This window comes from Phascolarctos cinereus, unplaced genomic scaffold (assembly GCF_003287225.1).
Source record: "Phascolarctos cinereus isolate Bilbo 61053 unplaced genomic scaffold, phaCin_HiC Scaffold_4;HRSCAF=312, whole genome shotgun sequence".
NCBI classification, from domain to species: domain Eukaryota; kingdom Metazoa; phylum Chordata; class Mammalia; order Diprotodontia; family Phascolarctidae; genus Phascolarctos; species Phascolarctos cinereus.
The window spans coordinates 421,182,612-421,205,433 of NW_027555847.1; the positions used below are offsets into that span (position 1 = coordinate 421,182,612).

General features: G+C 34.6%; 1 protein-coding gene across 1 annotated transcript in view; it reads right to left on the minus strand.

Annotated features, from left to right (window-relative positions):
• Window positions 1–20,781, minus strand: part of CDH18 (cadherin 18) — a 414,410-nt gene extending 393,629 nt beyond the window's left edge. Inside the window, exon 1 of the mRNA XM_078153324.1 lies at window positions 20,301–20,781. Within this exon, the coding sequence (XP_078009450.1) occupies window positions 20,301–20,528 (228 nt within the window). The 5' untranslated portion in view covers window positions 20,529–20,781. The remainder of the gene's footprint in view (window positions 1–20,300) is intronic.
• Between the last annotated feature and the right edge of the window lie 2,041 nt (window positions 20,782–22,822).

A 22,822-nucleotide genomic window follows, 5' to 3' on the forward strand; every position in this document is an offset into this window, starting at 1 on the left:
TGATTTCAGAGAAATGGAAAGACTTTTATTAACTAATTCAGTGATGCAAACAAAACCAGAAGAACAATGTATAACATCAATATTATAAAAATGAACAAATCTGAAGACCTTGAAAACCTAATAAGACTGAAATGAACAAAAGAACAATTAACACAATTGTAGCACTATAAGGACAAGGAACATAGTGATCATCCTTGATTCCAGAGTCAACCTGCCAAAGAATATTGGATGGAATGGGATAACTTGTGCACTTGGCTAGAAGAAGGGCTACCTCATTATGTGAGCCGGGGGTAAAAGAGGATATAGTGTCAAAAGATAGTCTCTGGCCTTGTGGAGACCACAATTTTATGGTGGAGACAACATGCAAATAAATATGTACAAACAACCTACATGCAGAATAAGCAGGAAATAACCAACAGAAAAAAGACACTAGAATTAACAGGGCATTAGAAAGGGCTTCCTGTAGAAAATGAGACTTTAGTTGGAATTTGAAGAAAGTCAGGGGAGCCAGGAAGTGAAGATGAGGAAGGTGAACAATCCAGGAAAGAGGGACAGCAAGAGAAAATGCCCAGATCATAGAGATAGAGTGTATTTTTTTTTTTGAGGATCACTACCATCCTAGGGCAGTCCTTCAATATTGACAGCCTGGCCTATTGAAATAGCCTGCTGCTTGATCACCCTGCCACATGTTCTTCCCCATTCTAGTCCATCATCCACTCAACTATTAAAGTTAGCTACTGAGCTATCTTCCTAAAGAGCAGGTCTGACCATCCATCTCTCTCTCTCTCTTTCTCTCTCTCTTTCTTTCTGTCTCTCTTTTTCACAGACACACAGACACACATGCACTCAACAACCAAAGATTCTATGAGTTTCAACAGTTAAATTAACATTTAAAGCAATCTGCAAACTGCATGACTTTTAGCACCCTCTGTATCCTTTTCTGTTATTGCACAATTATAATTTTGGACAAGGAAGATAGTCACTCAATACCAAGGATCACTTGTTTTTCATTGGCTGCCACAGCCAAAAGAATTCAGCCTTCTGGTAATGAATTTCTCCACATTGGTTAATACTGTTTATGTGAGAATAGACTCATAATCTGATGTCAGGGATATATTCAGATTTTTTTTCTCCAGCTTGGTTGGAAGTGGAAGAGATTGTTTGCTGACATACTTTTTAAGGAATCAGGATTACATTCATATCACCATACAATATAAAAGTAGATTTTATTGAATTTTTTGAAAAGATCTGCTGAGTAAAACTGCTGCTTACCAACTATATTTCCAAAATCATATGGAAAAGCAACCTGAAGGTTAGGATATTTATCTTTAGAACAGTGATATTATTAATGTGTGAAATTCTGGAATTCTGTTAAGTGAAAATATCTCCTGTTCCCAGTTTGGGGGGAATCATTATATTAAATCAAAACTTTGCAGAATGAGCATTTCGTGTACTAGTTGGAACTAAGGCCTAAAGAAAATGTTTTAAAGACTGTATCAAAATTTAGGACAAAAAAGAAATGCAACCAGAGAACCAATAATGAAGAATGTTACTTCCCTTCTAACAGAGAGATGATGGACTAAACATTAAAAAAACAAACAAACAAACAAAACAAAACAAAAAAACCTAGGGGGCAGCTAGGTGATGCAGTGGATAGAGCATCAGCTCTGAAGTCAGGAAGACCTGAGTTCAAATCCAGCCTTGATACATAACATTCATTAGCTGTATATGACCCTGGGCAAGTCACTTAACCCCATTGCCTAGCCAAAAAAAAAAAAGCAGCTGCATATTTTTGTGTACAGCCAATATGGGAACTTGATTTGCTTGACTATGCATGCTTGTTACAGGGATTTTTTTTTCTTTGAGGGTGGGTGAACATTGGAAGGAGGAAAAAAATAAGTGCTTCTTAGTTGAAAAAAAATACAGAAAAGCACCTCTTGCATAGGATCATTTCCTTTCCCATTCTCTGAAGCAATTGAACCTATGACTCACCTAAGTGAAGCGTCCTCTTTTTCATTCAGAAAGAATTAAGATATGGATCACCAGAAGGAAAACTTTTCAGTCAGTGTGGGGAGTAACAGAGAAAGGAACCAAGTAGCTTTAGGAGATTAATGATTATTTTTCTATTACATGGAATAGAATGTTAACCTCAAGTGGTATTTTAATATATTACGACTTTTTCCTTTTTAGAAATTACTATGAATATTACCTCAAATTATCTTAGGCAGAGAGATTCTTCCTGTTCTGATAGAGGGAGGCGAAACTGTTAGTTTGGACATTTCTATTTCTAAGCTAGAAATGCTTAGATTTAGAATAGTGTAAGTTAATCAAAAATATTTATAAAACACTGGTGCCTAAAACCTAAAGTAGAGAATTAATATTTTTTCTTTAACAAAGTCAAAATCTAGACTCAATATTTTTGTTTGGTTCAGTGTTTCATCTCATTAGACAAGTGATTTTCCTTTTCTAAGCCTCAGGTCTTTCTGTCCTTTCTTTCTTTCTTTTTTTGTTATTGTTTTTTTGTTTGTTTGTTTTTGGTTTTTTCCTTCTGTTAAATGAGGATAATTATGCTGATGCTACCTGCCTCCTGGGCCTGACAAGAGGGAAGGGTTGGGTACCCCTAGAAGAGATTATAGTTATTCAGTACAATTTGATTTGATAAGCATCTACTTTCTCCCAGGCATTTGCCTAGGCACTGAAAACCCAATATAAAACAAATTCTGAATGATTATGATTGTTTTGTCTCCATTCATTATATGGAATTGAACAACTTGAAAGGAACCTTGCCACCTGTGTCCAGATATACATTTAGAAGAATCTGTAACATCTGGTTCTTACCTGAAATTTTATGTTATGTTTTTAAATTTTATTAATTTATTTTGATTTATCAAAAATCACTTCCATATGCTTTTGAGTTTAAAAATTTTCTCCCCACCCCCTTCCCCAAGACAGCACACAATCTCATGTAGGCTATACATTTACATTCCTATTAAACATATTTTCACATTAGTGAAGTTGTAAGTAAAAATTAAAACCAACAGGAGGAACCATTAGAAAGAGGAACCAAAACTCAACAGAAGAGAAAAGAAATTGATAGCAATTCAACTTCCATAGTTCTTTCTTTGGATGTGTATAGCATTTTCCACCTCGAGGCCTCTGGGGATGTCTTAGATCCTTGTATTGCTGAGAAGGGTTAAGTTTATTAACATTAGTCATCGCACAACGTGGCTGTTATTGTGTACAAAGTTCTTTTGGTTCTGCTCATTTCACTCAGCATCAGACCATACAAGTATTTCCAGGTTTTTCTCTTGCCTGAAATTTTAGATCAGCCTTTCTTTTCCTTTAATTCGTTGAATAAATCTAACACAGGAACTTTCCTAAACAAGAAATTAGGCATTTTTTAAAAATGAATTTCAACTTGAAACAAAAACAAAAGTTAATAGTTTGTTCAAAATACAAAGGAATTTTATATTTTATTGTTTGAATTTCTAGGGAATACAATAGGTGAGTCATAGAAAAAGGGACATTCAGAAAAGGAGAAAAGGAGATTGAAATAATGTTTCATTAGGTGAGGTATGTAAGAATGTCCCAATAAATATCTACATTTTTCCTATTTAGAACAAATATAAGTTACATTTGAAAATATCTTAATGCACTCTAGGCTACAGTTTCAAATTTAATGTCCTATTCCATATGTTAGGTGCAGTCCAATTGGATAGTTTTTTATAGTGGATGAAAATCAATAAAAAGAGCACAACCAAGTTTCCCAGAATAAGCTAAGTTTTCTTTTAGGAGTGTTCATTTACTTAGGACAAGTATACTTCAAAAATAAGCAAAGAATTAGTCACTAAACAGCAGACTTTTAGAAAAAAAATATTTTCCTAGTTTTACTTTGTTTTTGTTAAAATTTGGATTTTTTATCTGATTTTTGACTCATAGTCTTAAAATTGAGGATTAGAGATATTTGGAATTAAAAAGAACATTAGCTATCAACTGGTATGTACACTTATTTTATGCATGAGTAAACAGAGGCCCAGAGAGTTAAATAACATGACCAATATCATATAATTAATTGATCTTCTCTCTTTAATTGCTCCTACCTGTCCACTGATTTTTGGTATTCAGAAGTTCAATAATACATCATCATAACATAGCTCAAATACATCTCAGATATATTGTCACTAAAAAGATTCAGATATATTCTCAGAGACATACTAATCATTAAAAGAAAAGTTTGGTTTTGAAGCACAGATTTTAGCTTTGGATGTAATAATAACACGTTAAAGATTATCCAACTCATTTATTTTCCATTATAATTTTCCATTATAATTTGCAATGAAGAATGAGCCTTTTCTCCTGGGATCCTCATAATTTTTAATATGTATCTAAATTGTCAAGTAGGAAACAATTGGTCAGTCACTTACTATATGCCAGTCACTGTGCTAAGTATTGAAGATTCAAAGAAAGGCAAAGGCAGTGCCTGACCTCAAGAAGCTCCCACCCTTATGGGGAAGACAACATGCACCAACATACAAATAAACTCCATACAGGATAAAAAGGAAATAATTAACAGAGGGAAGAGACTAGAATTAAGAGGGATTGAGAAAGACTTCTAATAAACGGTGGGGTCTTAGCTGGGACTTGAAGAAAGCCAAGAAAACCGGGAGATAGAGATAAGGAGAGAAAATATTCCATTCATGAGAGACAGCCAGTAAAAGTGTCTGGAGTTTAAAGATGGAGTAAATTGAGAAAGAACAAGGAGGCCAGTGTCATTGGATTGTGGGGTATGTAGGGGGAATAATAAATTGTAAGAAGACTGGAAAAGAGTGTGTAAGGAGTCTAGGTTGTTGAGGGTCACCAGATAGCTGTGAGTTAGGCAGATTTTTACATGTCTTAGGACACTAGAGGTCACAAGTTTACCACCTTATCACAAGTAGCTTTTGGAATGTCAAATGGAGGAAAGTTTCAAAGTCAGACAATATATGATATATGATATACTTCCTCTGGGAATACTGACATAAACAGGTCTCAAATAAGACATAATTTAGAAAATATATGGCAATTGATTTGGGTTTTTTTTTTTAGTTGCTATTATCACCTGCATCCCACCAGGAAAATACTGACAAAAATCATGGCTTAGGTGATTTAGAACAATGGCTGATTCCCCTGTATCTGGAAGCTTTCTTTCAAAACTGAGTACATGCAACATATGTATGTGTCCTTTCTGTGTTATTCTTCATGGTCAAGGGTCATCTGTAAGGCTCTATATAAGCTTGTTCTCTTTACTCCATGGGTAACCAAGAAATACAAATTGAGGAAGACAGTAATTATGATTCTAAAAAAAATCAATGTCAGAAAATAAAATATTTATGAATTGATATTTTTAAATTAATGTTCTAAAAGGCAAAAGAAGCACAATTTCTATTTCTTTGTTATACCTTTTTGACCTTTTTTCAAAATCACTTATTTTATTTACTTATTCACTTATTTATTTGTTTGTTTGTTTGTTTGTTTATTTATTCTTGCTTTTTGGGTTACGTGACTTACCCAGGGTCATACAGATAGTTAAGTGTCAAGTGTCTGAGGCCAGATTTAAACTCAGGTCCTCCTCACTCCAAGACTGGAGCTCTATGCACTGTGCCACCTAGCCTCCCTGAAAATTACTTACTTTATAAAGTGCTCTGTGATGTTGAGAAATTTCCCTTGAATTAAACAGCATCTATCTCTAATCCAAGTAGAGACAATTTTGTTTTAGCTAATTGTATGAGTTAGACTGCCATTGTTTAATACGTCATGTGAGGAATTTGATTTCCTAATGAAAATGCAATGAACTTTTGAAAACATGAGACAGAACTCAAAAGTACATTGAAATGTTAAGAATTGTAAAACTTTATGGCTGGGAGAATAATGTAAATGCAGCATGAGCAAAGCTGCAAAAGTCCTTAAGAAGTACAGGTAGATTTGAGCTATGAAGAATGGAGTAGTGGGAAATGGTCAGTCAATATTAACTTATAGCAACACTTGGTAAATTTACTAGTTTCTTTTAAGGCCAGTAGAGATTACCATAATTCCACCTGACCCTAACTAATATGTACTTTGAAAGCACGGCTAAAAGAAATAAAATCAACTTAATGTCTTTTAAATACACAAAGAATTGATTGGTAGTGTAGGATAATGGAAAACAGACTTTTCCTTTATTCTATGAACAAGAATATTTATTGCTTGAATTTAAAGGGAAGATGAGAGTTTAAGACTTTCCTAGGAAATAATAAGTTCCTTGATTATTATTTAGAAATTGCTAAATCAACATGGCTGCATGTCAGTTTTAATGGTACATGGCATCCTGTCATCACATTCTTACTTTCACAAACTCAGGTGTCAAGTGTGATATACACAGCCTTCATTTCTCAAAGAGACTAAGATAGAAATTTCAAAGAATTTTCATCTCAAAAATATAAGATGACAGCCAGGACCTTTTTTAGCTATGCATTTAATTTTCAGTTCAGCATTTTATGATGATACAAGAACTGCCATAATTTTTCTGCAAAGTATGACCCTTCCCCTTCTTTTTTCCATGACTGAATACCCTCTTTAAATTGCAGATCATATTTATTTGGTTTGAAAATATCATCCTTCACATGAAAATTGGTCTCAAAGTATTCTATGCTGATCTGAATCTAAAATAATTAGGAAACACTGAGAAAAACAGAAGTAAATCAGAGGTTGAGAATAAAATATTTTATAGATAATATTTAATGAAAAGTTCACTAAACTAGGAGTTAGAAGACTTTGGTTTTAGACCCAGTTCTGTCATAAACTAAGTTTCTAATCTTAGATAACTTATTTCCCTTACCTGAGCCTCAATTTCCTCATTTATAAAATTGAAGCAGATAATCTCCAAGTTCTCTTCTACCTCTAACGCTAGGATTTTAGGTTAAAATTAAACTCACAGATACACTCGCTCCTCCAAAAAAAAAGTAGCAATACAAACAAGTTAAAATCAAATGCCTAAAATCAATCAGTTATTGTGAAAAAAAATGAACTCACAGAATTGATCAAATGACATATTTTTCTTTAAAATTAACAATTCAATTAAAATGAATCAGTATTCTTCCTCCTCCCCTTTAACTTTTCCTATACTTAGACAGTCTAAAAGTTACAATCAAAGCTCATATTGCTGTGAAAAATGGAACAAAATGGCATGGATGCATAAGTAACACCAAATTTCCAATTTATAATTAAGCTTTCCATCATTCTCAAATCTTTCCCGGTGGACAATCACTGAGTCAGAGAACACAAAAACAGAGAACGCCACACTGAGTGCCATGGGAAATAGAAGGGAGCGCAATGCAAAGATCCTTCCTAGATCATACCTACTATTAGAAATCAAAACCAAAAAGCAAACTAAAACCAAATTGTCAAAACTCTGATCTATGAGACTAATGCTCAAACTATTTTTTAGTGAGATTCAGACATAAATGACCATCTGAACCTCACTTTGAACTCATGCAACACATTGACTCATTCTCACCTACTAAACAAAATAGAGGAGAGACAGTCAAATAAGCCAGGATAAAAGATGTGGCTCTCTTACAGCAGTTTTTGTGGGGTTTTTTTTTGTAGAAAGCAACATCTATGTAATCACAAGTAAATATCACTCGAAATGCATGTAAAACATATTTCCAGGTGCTTTGCTTTTAATAGCTCATTATTTTAAATGTATCTCTTTATTCTAATTGTATCCAATTATACATATTTAAATATTCTTAACATAAAATCACAACATCAAAACACTTTCAAAGCATAGCCTGAGCATCAGCCACATATTTTTTCAGTAAATTTAAATAGATTGTATACTGAGAAGTCCAGAATATACAATATGAAATCCAAATTCAACTGGAGGCATTAATTTATTTTCTCAAAATTGAGCATAATTTTTTTATAAGTTAAATTGATCAGTTTATAGTGCTTTATAAGTAATATGACACGTTAGAGAGAAAGAAAGAAGGGAAAGGAGGCAAGAGCATAGGAGAAAAAACATTGCCCTTGTAGTCAGGGGAGATATTTGGTTCTCATTCTGCATCTGACATAAACTAATTTTGTGAGAATGCTTTGGGAGGGGAGGAGTAGGTCACTTGATGCCTCTGGCTTAGTTTCTTCTTCTATAAAATGGAGGTAATAACACCTGTAATAGCTTCTCCCTAAGGTTGTTAAGGTCAAATGAGATAATGGATTTAAAGTGCTTAGCAAATCTCTTTATACAGCTCTGAAATGACCAGGATTCATTGCTGCAGTTACAAATGCATTTTCTCACACTTGTTGTACAGATAAGTAGAATAGAACTCAGGGATTCAATTTAAATAATGTCCAAAGCGGTTACATTTATACGCCAATATCTTTTCTTAAACTTAAAAATAAAAGAAATCTTTTAAATAAATTCTGTCAGAATCATGCGTTCTGTCTTAAAGCTACCCATTAGATCTTCACAGTTTTGCTTTTTAAAGCTTCTTAGAAAGTAATTCTTTTAATTTTCATTAGTTGTATAGAAAGAACCAAGGATATTATTATAAGTTTAAAGGATCATATTTTCAAAACCTACCAATTGGCAAAGAAGAAAGGCAAATTCAGAGAACCACTCAGGACCATTCAAAATCATTAGTACTATTCATCCTGACTTTAACTCTTTTGTTAAAAAAAAAACGGTTGGAAAAGACAGTCTTTAAAGGCCCCTTCTAACTCTAAATCCTAAAACTCTAAATCCTAAGATCTTATGAATGAAAAATAAATCTACACCACAGTAGAAACCAGTTTTATTGACTTTCTCTGACTTAAAATAATTAAAACAAGTTTCTCAAGCACTAAACTTCTGACAATTATTTGTAATGGAGCTGTAGTTTGTAGTATGTAGTTGTAATAGAGCTATAGTTTGGTTCTTCTAGTCATCACAAGTCACACTTCAATAGGTTTGTAACACCCTAAATGTTTTGTACATAGATCTGCTCATGCCATACTCTGTCTCTAAAATTTTCAGTGGCTCCCTATTTCCTCCCAAGTAAGGTACAACCTCCTTCTTTTCCTTGGCATTCAAAGTCAACCATGCTTTGTACTGCCCTACTATTCTACACTTCTCACTTTCTTTTTTACATATTCTAAAATTCAGTTAAATTATGCAAAATTTTTTTCTCCCCAAGTATGGATGTGCATCTGAGTGTAGTGTTTTGTTATTGTTGTTGTTGTTATTGTTTTCTGTTCCCTACTCCCAAAACACCTTCTTTCATTCCTGTTCTCATCTGTACAATTCTTCCATGGTATCTTTCCTTAGAGTGCCTGGTTCGAATCAGGATGATAGAAGTTTAAATCTGGCCTCAGGGACTTACTTACTACGTGATCCTGGGCAAGTCACCTAAAATCTGTCTTTCTCTGTTTCCTTAAAATGAAGAATCAGGATCAGAATAGCACCTATTTCTTAGGCTCGTTCTTGTGAGGTCAAATAGGATAGTATTTCCAAAGCTTTGTCTCTCTCCTTCCCTTTCCTAAGAGAATAATTATCTCCTTTAGATCTCACACAGACCTCTGTGCTATACCAAGGGGTATGCTGGTTAATGTTAAATTATTGGCTGTAGATATAAAGATTGAGCTATCTATATCTATATATGTGTATTATATGTATATATGCATACATGAGTATATATGTATATATAATTTGTATATGTATGCATGAGTATGTGTGTATGTATATTTTATATGTATATATATATGTGTATATGTATTGCATGTATACATGTGTATGTATTCTAAATATGTGAGTGTATATTCCAGATATACCTGTATATATACATATATGTGCATATGCATACATATATATGTACAACACATGTGTATGTATTTTTCAATTTAATCTCCATTATTAACATTTTCTCCATAATTTTCTCGAGTCTAAATAATCAACAAAACACTAAGTTAAGTCTTAAGTACTAATTCATAACATTTGTCAATTTCCAAGGCATAAATACTCACATAGAAAAGTTAACAATCAAACCTATATGACTTGGCAGCAGTACAGTCCTGACTGCATCTTTCTAATGAATTTACATGTCATATTTTGTATTATACTCATCTGTATTTGTATCTTCTTCTATGACTACTAGTAGCTGATTTAAAATTGGCAAAGAACTTTTCATACATGATCTCATTTGATCCTCATGTCTCCTCTGCAAATCCCTATTTTACAGATGAGGGAACTGATGGTCAGAGATCATAAATGACTTGCCCATGGTCTCACTGTCAGAAGCAGTATTCAAACATAGGTTTCTCAATTCCAGATCTATCACTGCACGCTGTATCTACCTGCCTTTCTACGAAGGACATAATAGATGGGAAAGTGCTTTGTAAATGATAAAACACTATATAAATGTAAAAGAAATTATGAAGCAAAGAGAGTAGTTTAAAATCTTGGAAAATACATCATGCTTTACTCATATTCTTGGGAGATAGCACACGTATATTAATCAATCAGTATATATTTATTAAATACTTACTGTGTGGCAGGTATTGTGATAAACATTAGAGACACAAAGAAAAAAACAAAAAACAGTTAATGCCCCCAAGGAGTTTATATTTGAATGGGAGATAGATGTACATAAACATATACTCTATGTACATGCAATATAAAATACATTCACAGTAAATGGAAGATAACCTTAAGAGAGAAGGCAATAACAAGTAGAGGATATGAGAAGAGGCCTAGTATTCTTGAAGGAGTGAGCAGAGAAAGCATTGCAGGCACCTGGGACAGCTAGTACAAAAGTATGGGGACATAAGATGGAGCATAGTATATAAGGAACATGGAGTAGGCCAGTATGACTGGAAAGTAAAGCATGAGGAGGGAAGTAATATGTAAGAAGACTGGAAAGACAGGAAGGAAGCAAGTTTTAAAGCGCTTTAAATGTGAGAAAAAAATAATTCATATTTGATTCAAAAGGTAATAGGGAGCCAAAAAGGTTTATTGAGTAATGTTGGACATAGTCAGAACTGCCCTTTAGAAAAATCATTTTGGCAGTTGTGTGAAGGATGGATTAGAGAGCAGAAAGATTTGAGCTGTGAGACAAATTAAAGCTAAAGACATGAGTATCTAAATTAGTATGGTGGATGTGTGAGTGAAGAGATAAGGTGACATATATGAGAAATGTCAATTTAGAAATGATAAGGTTTGGCTACATGGATCAGTGCAATGAGGAGAGTGAATGAATGAATGAATGAATGAATGAATGAATGAATACTTTTAGACTGCTTTTAGACTTCCTTCACCCCCTGCTTCCTTTTGCTAGTTTATTTGTATCTCTAGCATTTAACACAGAGCCCAGCACATAATAGGTGCTAAATAAATGTTTATTTATTGAATTTATTAAATGAACAGATGGCTAAGTGCTTACTATGTGCAAAGCGCTATTGCTAAGCGCTGGGGAAACAAGCAACCAAACAATAACAACAACAACAGCAAGGCAGTCCCTGCTATCAAGCAGCTAACAATAAAATAGGGGACTATAACTGACATAGGCGATTTCAGCCCTAAGGAAGGTGAAAAGGCACTGTGGTAATGCATCTTCTCTAATATCATTTGATATCATAATGATATTACCAGTATCATTGATAAAATAAAAATTATTTTTGATGCTGTACCATTTGGCAGTGGCAAGAATTTTCAGGACAAAGATTTTCATTTCTGGGTCTTTGGCAGGCACAGCTGAGGAAATAGGGGCAGCATCACCTGTAGAAATACTAGACAGGTCACAGCTCTACAAGAGTGGCCTAGTCCGTTTAGACAGTACAGGGGCTTGAGTAGTAACAGGAAACAGGGTTGGTGGTCTGGAAGGCATTGCTTTTCCAGGGGCTTTTCAGTTTACCTGCCTGTCAGTGGCAGGAAAAGAAGTGCTGAGCTAATCAACTGTCTGCAGTGACAGTCAATTAGCTTAGTGCTTCTTAAACTGTGGGTCATGACACCACATAGGATCGTGAAAGTGAATGTAGGGGTTTCAAAAAAATTTGGCAAAAGTAAAAGGTTTCTGAACACTCAGTGACCAAAAAATTAATTCAAAACAAAATGTGTAAAGAATCTGAGGTGTTTCTGGCTGCACCTGCCCAGTGTTGCACCGCTTAACTTCACTGCAGCCTTGGTTCTGAACACACAACGTGTGTACTTTGCACTGTGCATGTGGTCACACCATGCAACACCAAAGAATGCTGCCAGAAACACCTCATCTCAGATTCAAGACTATTGTGTGTTATGAATCGCAGTGTTTTTACTGTAAATACAAAATCGTTAAATGAATTTTGGCTTAGGATTAGGACAGAATTTCCAACAGTTTCTGAAATGTCCCTAAACATACTTCTGCTATTTTGTACTATGTATTTTTGCAAAATGATGTTATAAAATCAAAATATTGACCAACTCAGAAAAAACTTTGAAGATACTTTATGTCCTACAGCATCAAATATTCCACCAAGATTTAATTCTTTATATAAAAATAAACAAGCACATCCATCTCATAAGTATGCAAATTTGCTTTCATCTTTAATAAAAGGTAAAATGTATACCAAAGAATTATTTTAGAATAAATTTATTTATGATTTATTATCAGTAAATGTTTGATTTGTATACCTGTTTTATATATCTATATACCTGGGGTGGCATAAAAATTTCTCAGGCAAAAAGGGGTTGTGAGTAGAAAAAAATTAAGAAGTTCTGAATTAGTGGTTAGTGTTGGCGATGGTGGCAATTCTCCACAAAGTTTACTTTCTTCAGTGGTGGAGTCCAGGTTGGATGCAGAATCAGTGGTCTGGGGTCAGGAAGGGGACTGTAATTCTTGTAACTCTTGGACTCAGTCAACAACCATTAATTAAGCTCTTACTGTATGCCAGTAAATGTGCTAAGAGCTGGGGATATGTAAAATGCAAAAATATTCAATACAGTGCTATATTTTGCCGGACTCTGGGTCCTGGACTCTCCATTGAAGGGTTTTGGTTTTGGTTTTTACAAAAAAAATGTTTTTATTGATGTCTTTTGTTTTTTTACATCATCACAATTATCCCTAGTATCCTCCCTCTCCCTCACAGGTATATATATATATATACATATATATATATATATATATCTTGTATAACAAACAGTATTTTTCTACTCGAGTTTGAAGGAAGATAGTGATAGAGCCGGTAGTGGTAATTTGACCCACCTGGAGCATGCCATTTCATATTTCTCTTTCAGGATGATCTTGAGGTTGTGAACTTGGATGCTGGGGAGGAGGTTCCCTCAATAGTAACAGGAAAATTCAGAAGCTCTATTAAACTGAGAATGAATATGCAGCATTTTTCTACCTGATTTTTTTTTGTCAAATCATGAATCCTAGAAATTTCTCTTAACTCCACCAGAGTAGAGATTAAGCATGAACTAAAATTCAGATAGGAAACACCAAGTGGACGACGTGTACTTATCATTAGATTAGAACATATACTTGGATGCACAAATTGTAGAAGTTATCTATCGATGCATAGATATGCTGCAGACAGTACAGGTGGACACTGAGCTGGACCCACAGTTACACAAGCAGAAGAAATTAGCGCGATTATCTTCAGGAAATAGAAAAACTCCTTTAATGACACCCCCCTCCCCTTCAATCTTCTTGTAAAATGAAATGCCCTTATCTTAAGGCCCCACGTTCTACTGGTGTTATGTGTCAGCAAAATATATAACAGTTGATGAAGAATTTTGAAAAAAAAAAGGAATATCACATAGAGAGCAATGGGAAGGTGCAGAGTGGGTATGAGAAAGAGAAACGTAACTAATGGGGAGGATATCTCAAGAATTGGGTAAATGACATGTAGGCTTATCGTGGGACAAGGGACAATAGATGAGAAAACAGGCTGCTCTATTATAATGTTAAGAGAAATCAAGGAAGGCCTCAAGTGTGTTGAATGGTGAACTAGGAAGGAAGTCATTGACATCAGGAAGGCATGGATAGGTTGTGATCTATACCACTGAAGAGAATATTCAAATTGGTGAGGAATAGATCCATTTGAAAATTGAGAATTTCTGTGTATATCATATTATACATATACACATGTACATATATATTAAATACATTTTTACCTTGTTAATTTTCTCATCTTAATTCTTAAATCAATCTTTATGTAAATAATGAGATGTTTAGGAAGAATTTCACTATCCACAAATCAAACACCATTGGATAAATGGAAGTATAAATCAGCTGACCAAAAAAGCTTCCCTAAATCAGCAGAGAACAGGGTATGAAAGGATTATAAAATAAGTATAATGAGAAGCAAGATCATTAGGAGAAAGGGACATTTTCAAATGGACATATCAGGGTAGAACCTTTCTTGAAGGTGGTGGCCTTTAATTTTAAAGAATGAGTAGAATTTTAAAGTCAGCCTTTTGGGAGGGAGAAGAAGAGACAAATTCTAAGGAGATAGCAATGTTGAGTAAAGGGCCCAGTGGCAGGAATATGCTGCATTTGTGCAAGGATGCCAAGTGACTTCTCAAAATGAAAATTACAAAAGAATGCTTATAGCACTTCAACATATTTTTGGCAAAATTATTAGTAATAATGTATTAGCTATGCTGCATTAGCTTTCATGCTAATCTGTTGTATATAATTTAAATTTTAAATTATATAATGCACAATTAGCTAGGATTTTCTTTAAGGTAAAAATGTTACTTGCTTATTGAGTTTTAAATATGGATATATCCTTCGAAAACAAAGGAAATCTTTGCTGAGAAGTAATCTGGCAAATGTGCTCTTGTTATTTTCTTTGCTCTAATCCCTCAATTATTTGCAAAGCCCTTCAGCAATGCCACAAATCCATGATATCCCTGTGTGCTAGACTGCATATTTGACCTGATTTGGCTGCCAAGTTTTGGGGGGAAAAAAAAGAAAAACAAAACCATCTATTGGCCATTCATCATTTTATTTATCTTTCCATTTATAAAATGGACTGAACATCCTAGCTGCAGGGGTGCGTACTCATCTTTGTAGTGAATAAAACAGATTGACCAATGTCAACAAAACAAACTCTTGTCATAAAGCCAGCTGCTACCTAGTGAAAGGCCAAGAAAAATATCAAAGGCAGAACAAGAGAAATTGCCACTACTTAGAAAATCAAAGCTTAAGGCCTTCACCAATAGTCCAGGCAAATGTAGTCATAGAGTATATATATCTAAGTAAGGGTTTATAAAGGGATGACCAATTTCTCAAGGATATTGGAGTTAGTAACTTAAAATAATATATTTCAAATGAAGGAGTTCTTCAATAATGGATTTGCCATTGTATTTAATAATCTGCTACACTCCACTTGACATTTTTTTTAGTAACTATAAAAAATATTTTGAGCTATTATTCTTTAGTTTCCATTACTTTCATGGTATACTTTGAAGGGGAAAGAGATATACTTTCTTGAAGATTAAATATTTTCAAGAATTTTAAACACCTATGGAAACACAAAGGAAAACTGGAGAAGGAAAATCAGATTTTCTTTTTCATTTTCCTGTCTTTTTACTGCATACACTTTACCTTGATATAAAACAGTAACAATGAACATAATTATACCGTGTGCAAATTATTTGAGTGTGAGAAATAAGGTGATCACAGTGGGGAAAACCCCAAGTATTACTTAAATTAAAATCCTGGCTATTGCCACTTACCATCTGTGTAACCTTAAATAATTCACTTTACCTCTCTCTTCCTCAATTTTCTTATCTGTAAAATGGGAATTCTGGCCTAGATAGTCTCTAAAGTTCCATCTTGTTTGAAATCTAATATCTATGAAAAGAACATACAATTTAATCTTGGCCTATTCCCCCATGCCTTTTTGAATATTGGCTAAGGGGTTTACCTAAGTCAGGACTGAGAGGAATCATAGTGTTTCTATTCTGGTTCACTTATTCACCTGTGATTGATAAGTCCCTTTGATAAGACTTCAGAGTTTTAGATTTAGATTTAAGATAAGGACTTTAGATTTAGGTAGGTCTCTACCTTGGTTCCTAAGTAGAAAACCCATGAAAAAGAGAAAAGAATTTGATTCATCATTAGCCTTATTCTTTTTAATGATTTGATATCAGGATGGAAGAAGTTTATTCTAATAGAATAACCAAGGATCTGTCTTTTACCTATTCATTATTTTCTTGGATCATCATAGGATTTAGAGGTAGGATTTTTATGGATGAGGAAAATGGGACCCAGTGATTATATAGATAGTACCAGGGTCTTGCTTCAAGCCTTTATCTTTTAACTAAAAATTAGTGACTTTCCAACTATACCATATGGTATAGATGACATACTTACCAAACTGTGGTGGGGGTGGATAGAAAACTGAGAAGGAAAGACAACTAATAGGCTAGGTGACAGAGTGAATATCCAAGGAGAAGCTTGACAGGTCAGCTCAATCAAATGCAATGCAATTTCTTTAATTCACTTCTTGGATGAAAATAACTCATAAAACAAAAATTAAATTGAATAAAGAACAATGCAAAATCATAGACCTATTTTCAAAAATCTCAGTAGCTCAACATATAGAAAACAAATAGCAGAGCAGTTCATATGATAAAAACAAACAAAAGAACAAACAAGGCCTAAATGAGAGTTTAGTTGTCTGCATGTTTGAATCACAACCTTTAAAAAAAAGTGTATAATATTAGGTTGAATTGAATAGTATAGAGGGTAAGTGACACAACAGTTTGCCTGAATTCTGCCTTGGTCAGACCACATCTAGAGTATTATCTTCAGTTATAGATAACACACTTAAGGAAAGACACTGCCAGTCTGTAGTAAATCTAGAGGAAAGTGAAGAAGATGGAGAAGGAATTCAAAATGTTGCTACTTGAAGCCTAGCTGAAAGAACTGGGGAAGCTGACCTTAGAAAGAAAAAGACCTAAAAGGGTGACACAAAAGCCATCTTCAAATAATTCAAGGAATGCAATGGAAGGAAAGGATCAGACTTGTAATGCTTGGTCCCAGTAGGCAGAATTAGTATCAATGGATTGAAGTTTCAGAGAGATTTGGACATGACATAAGAATACTTTTCAATAAGTAGAACTGAGACTACTTTGTATTGCTTTGTTAGTGACTTCCCTATTACCACATATTTTCAAAAAGAGGAGATGGTCACTCTTTGAAGCTGTTGAAGACATAGTGTAGATAAGTGCTATTATGGATAGAATGCTGCACAAGGAGCCAGGGAAGACCTGAGTTGAAATCTAGCCTCAAACACTTGCTAGCCATGTGACCATGGGCAAATCATTCAACCTCCATCTGCTTCAGTTTCCCCAATTCTGAAACAGGGATAATAATAGCATTACTTCCTGGGCTTATTGTGGAGACCAAATGAGATAATATTTGCTAAGCCCTTTGGAAACTTTAAAGCCCTGTATAAACATTAGCCTTGTTATTTAAATACAGATCAAGCATTGTGATTTCAGAGGCTCCTTACAATTCTAAGATTCTATGATTGTCTGAGTTCTAATTTCAGTTTTTATTTCCACTCATTAGGCAATAATAATAATACAGCTGCACTGAAATCCTAGTCAGAATGGTAATGAGGGCAAGACCATATCAGCACTATTCCAGGGTGCTGAAATCCAGATCGGGGCACTTGATTTCTTTTCCTACTATGACATGGGTAAGCTCAGAAAGCTTGCTTTTGAGTCAGAACACTTTCCTTGCTTTAAATTCTAGCCCTGCCAAGAGCAAGGACCTTGGGGAAATAATTTAGGCTCTCTGGTCCTCAGTTTCTTCATATGTAAAATAAGAGCATTGTAATAGCTGGCCCTGGTGGGGTACTTGGGTGTTTGTGTTCGGGTGCTTGTGCTTTACGTGGACCCCAGGTTCTCCCTAGTCTCAGAAACATTGTCTCTGGAAGTTTCTCCCCAGCCCAAGGACACTGTGCCTAGCAATTACTCATGATTGGGCCCCAGCAAGACCTTATCTCTTTCCCTGGTGCAGTTACAAACAGCACCTAATGGAATTATTAATTTGAACTGGCTTTTCACTGTGTCATAAGGATATTCTTACTCACTAGACTATCTATACTACCACCTACCTCATTATCTACATCCTGCACTCCTGATTATCTGTATTCTAGACCTAAGACATATGTATACTCTCCACATCTATCTTGTCAAACAAGACATTGACTGGTGGCAGAGTGGATGACTCTCAGCTACCCCTGAACTCTAATTAACTTAGTGAAGTAGCAGGCCTAAAACCACACCTCCATGTGTCCCGTTTCTGGGCTTTTCCTAGTGAACTCTGGATGAAATGCCTGGGCAGTAGACACAAGACATGCATATTCCTTTAAGAACTGACCACTCCTTAAGCACTCCCTAATCCTGCCCTGAATCACTTAGTCAGCATATTTTACACATGTTTTATTATATTTTATCCTATACAAACTTTAAGTGTACCCCTTTAAGGTCACAAGTTGCTTAAGAATCCTTGCCCGCTGAAAAGTGTAACAATAAATTTTTTGCCAACTTGACTTAAAGAATGCTTGAGTCTGTGAATTCATTCCAGACAACCCTGTTGTACTCCAGTCTTTGAGGGGTCTCAACCTCTCAGACTGCAACAGCTCCAGATCTTTAATCCATGAATTAGTCAATAAACATTTATTAAATGCCTGTTCTGTGCCAGGTGCTGTGCTAAGTGCTGATGATACAAAGAAAGGTAAAAGGCAGTCTCTTTTCTCAAAGATTTCACAGTCTAATTGGGAAAGTAAAATAAATAAACAAACAAGCAGATAAATAAATAAATGTAAAAATAAGATATATACAGGATAAATATATAATTAAAATACAAATCACTAGAATTAAGAAGGATTAGGAAAAATTTCTTCAAATTTATGACTTTATTATGATCTATGATTCAATGAAAGTAAGAATAATCAATTAATATGGGGAGCTGATGTGTTTCTTTTAACCCTTCATGTTTATGACCATATATATGTCAGCTGAACACCTTCCCAGCTGCTTCATCCTTCTCTTTTCCATATCAGAACACCTTTCTAAGCAGTGGCCTAGAAGTGTTGTGGTGACTCTGCCACCCTCAGGTCAGTATCCTGAGATGTATACCGCTTCCCAAATGAATTTTCCTTAACTTCCAACATTGCCAGATACAGCTCAGATCCTAGAAATTGTTTTCTGGGATAAACTTGAGTGTCTAAGGGAATGGAGAGATAGGAATGATACTGAGATAGCCCTCCCCCACCAAAATCCTCCCTCTTACACATACATACATCTTTGTAGAGGAAAGCACATTCCTGATGTTATTATATATTCCTAAAATATCAAATATATAGGGTCCAAAATAACAATGAAAAAGAGTTCATACTTTTACAAAATAATTGATACCTTTGCTAGAAACTGATGTGGGATAGAGGGAACTAGTACAGGTTTCACTGTGCAGTTCACAAGTGGAGATTAAGTTATATGATCCAAATCACAAAGATTTTTTTTCCCTAATGTTTAGAGGCTGTAATCAAATCCAGGTCTCCTGACTATAATTTTCCTTCCACTAAATCAGAATCTGTGGTTCTATTTGAAGTATCACTTTTTTGGTATAACTGGACTCTGCTGATTTTGTAGTAAAAGTAAACACTGCTCTGAGAAAGGTAAATTACATAATTGTTTAATAACATTCTTTTGAGATGGCAAAACGAAATCTATTTTTTTTCTCCTACAGATTCACTATTTTAAAATATATGATGCATCAGCATTTTAAATACCATTCTATCACTGGGATAGGGCACATGAGTGCAATCATAGAATATTCTCTTCAGGAATTTAACAAAAAATACTTAAAATTTTGGAATGCAATGCTTTTTGTGATGAATTCAAATTTGCTAGCTCCAAATAAATTTAATTTCATATGTTATTAGATGTGTTAGATGGCTATTGGTGTCTAATGAGTAAGTTAAGAAGGGGGAAAATGTAGTAAATAGGCATCATTTATACAAAAACAGTAAGTTTCTCTTGCAAAGTGTTAAATCTGGGGATTAATCCTGTAATCACTGAATTATGAGTTCAAAAAGGTATTTATTTATTTATATAGGGAAGAACAAAGAAAAACAAGAAATATTCTGAGACACCTTTTGTCATGATGTGATACCATGGGCAATGACCCATTGTGTCTAATGTTTTTTTCTGAGTTATGTAGCATCCTGTGTTAGGAAAACCATCTCCTAATAAATTGTCCGCCACCCCTTCCTCTTCTCACAATCATTTTCTGCCCATAACTTACTTTTCCCACATATTGAGGATCTGGTCCCATGTGTTCTTCTAAAACGAAGAATTGGTTCCACACCCATCCACGTTTGGGGCGATGGTGGACTTCTGTTTCACCCTCTATGTGTTTGGTTTGATTTCTGGTCACCTTAATGGAGCTGTGATGAGCAGCCCCATAGCACCTCTGCACAAAACAGAGACAAACTAGGACTGGGCAGATGCAAGATGTACTCGTAATTCTCATTGTAAGATAACTTTCCAGTTCAATGATTTTCTTTCTTTCCCTTATCAATTGTAATCCCTTATTGGGCACTGAAGGAAGAAGGTGAAGCTTTGTTTGGAAAAACAGTCCAAAGTGAGTTTTTTAGCTTGTCCATGGTTTAACTGCCCACTGGGGAAAGGTCAAACCATATTTACATCCTGAAATGGTATTAAAAAAATGAAGTTGTAGGTTTCCGATTCTAAGTCTTCACAGTGGGTATCCACATCCAACCATCTTCTACCTAATGGAGGGAAAGAAAGAAAATTACTTACATCATTAAAGAGGATCTTATAAGCTATTGACCTGAATATAGGTTGTGCTCCCTCCTTATCCAAATATTACTTCAATCTTTTGGGAAGGTTAATCACTTTTGTGCATGTATGTGTATGAGTCAACAGTTAACTCAGTTATTTATGACTTGCAAGTGTAACTGAAATAATGATAATATCACTATGTGGAGTATCTGAATATCTAGAAGATGATGTTGATCAGTATAACTGTATATAGTTGTTGCATAAGACTATTGCTTTCTATATCTATCTATCTATCTATCTATCTATCTATCTATCTATCTATCTATCTAATCATCATCAACACCATTTCATTGTTTGAGCCCAGATGGCTCATAGTGAATATAAATAGCAATTGTTTCTGTTTTGGCGAGAAACCCTGAGGGTCTTCCCTACCCTGATTTGTTTTTTTTGGTTGGTTGTGTTGTTTTTGACTAGGCAAAAGAGGCTATTGAAAGACCTTCACTTAAAAAAGACCAAGGTTTCCCACAGCATCTAGAGCCATCTCCACTTGTCTTGAGCTATATCTTGCCACTGGACCCAAATGGCTTTAGAGGAGAAAATGAGGCTGGTTACTTTGTACAGCCCTCCCTCACTTAAATCCTGTTCACTTGCAAGTTGGGACATCACCTTCCTGATATCTTGGTCCTCTTAGTGAATGAAGGCAAAACAATACATATCACCCTCAATATCATTTACCAAGTATTCAAACATTCTTTATGGTATATATTAACAACATTTAGTTATTTTTATCAATCCACAGATAATTAAGAGTTAACTATCTGTATATACACAGACATGTACATATATGTAAACAAAAGTTGAAGGTTATCTTTTGTGATCTTGGAGCCATTTTGTTTTTCATTGCAAATTTAACTTTGGTTTGTGATACACATTCATATATTCTTCTATAGTTTCAACAAACATATTTATACATATATAGCACTACTTACATAAAACTCTACCCCCTGCCAATCTACCATGCATTATTAATTTCTTCCCATTCCCAAATCTATGGGATTGAACATCAAAAAATCTCTCATAACAACTGAAGCTTGTGGAGTCAAATGGAATAGCAAAGAAGAGAGAAAGTCAGAGGCTATATGTACACAAATAAAGCTACAATTAGACATATGGCTTGATATAGAAGACTTATCTCCCAAACTGTTTTTAACACACACACACACACACACACAGACACACACACACACACACACACACATACACACAAAGGCAGTTGTTTTTGTTTTTTGTTTCTTGTTTGGTTAGGTTTTTTTTAAACTATATTATTCATGTTATTATTTCATTTCTCTGTTATAATCGATCTAACTCATAAACTATTGCCTGAATAAGATCTTTAAAATTCCTTAGTTTTTAAATCCTCTCTGATACTGTACACATATTTCATATGCATAGAGATTAATTCCTGGTGATGTCAACTGAATGGAATAATTCATAATCAAAATTCTCATCATGTTTTTTATATAGACCCACCAACTACTAGAATTGTCAATTAAATGCTATTCTTTTTTGGGGTATGGGCTAGTAAATTGCTATTTATTTTTCTTTAGCGATATTTTATCACTTATAAAGAGCACTTGGGGCAAAACTTACTACAACTATGTGGTAGTTGCTCCCTACTCAGTGGCCTAGGCAATTGGAGACATGACCCCATTCTTCAATATCAGGCTAATCATTTCAATATTCAGTAGTGAGCTGCTGAATGGGGGCACAAATGCCACCTATTCCTTAAGAGCAATTTAAAATCTTAGGTTGAGTAGAAGCGAATTTGGGAGCTGGAGTAATCCATTCATCTTGAAACTCCTCTTTCTCCTCTTTTGTTACTGACTTTTTAGTGCCTATTTGTTTCTCCTTTTCCATATTCTTTGGATCCTTCTAAAAACAAAAATCAAACATAACCTCTCATGGATGCACAAATGAGACAACATCTTGCAAACACAGGAATTTTGGGGTTGGTATCTACCA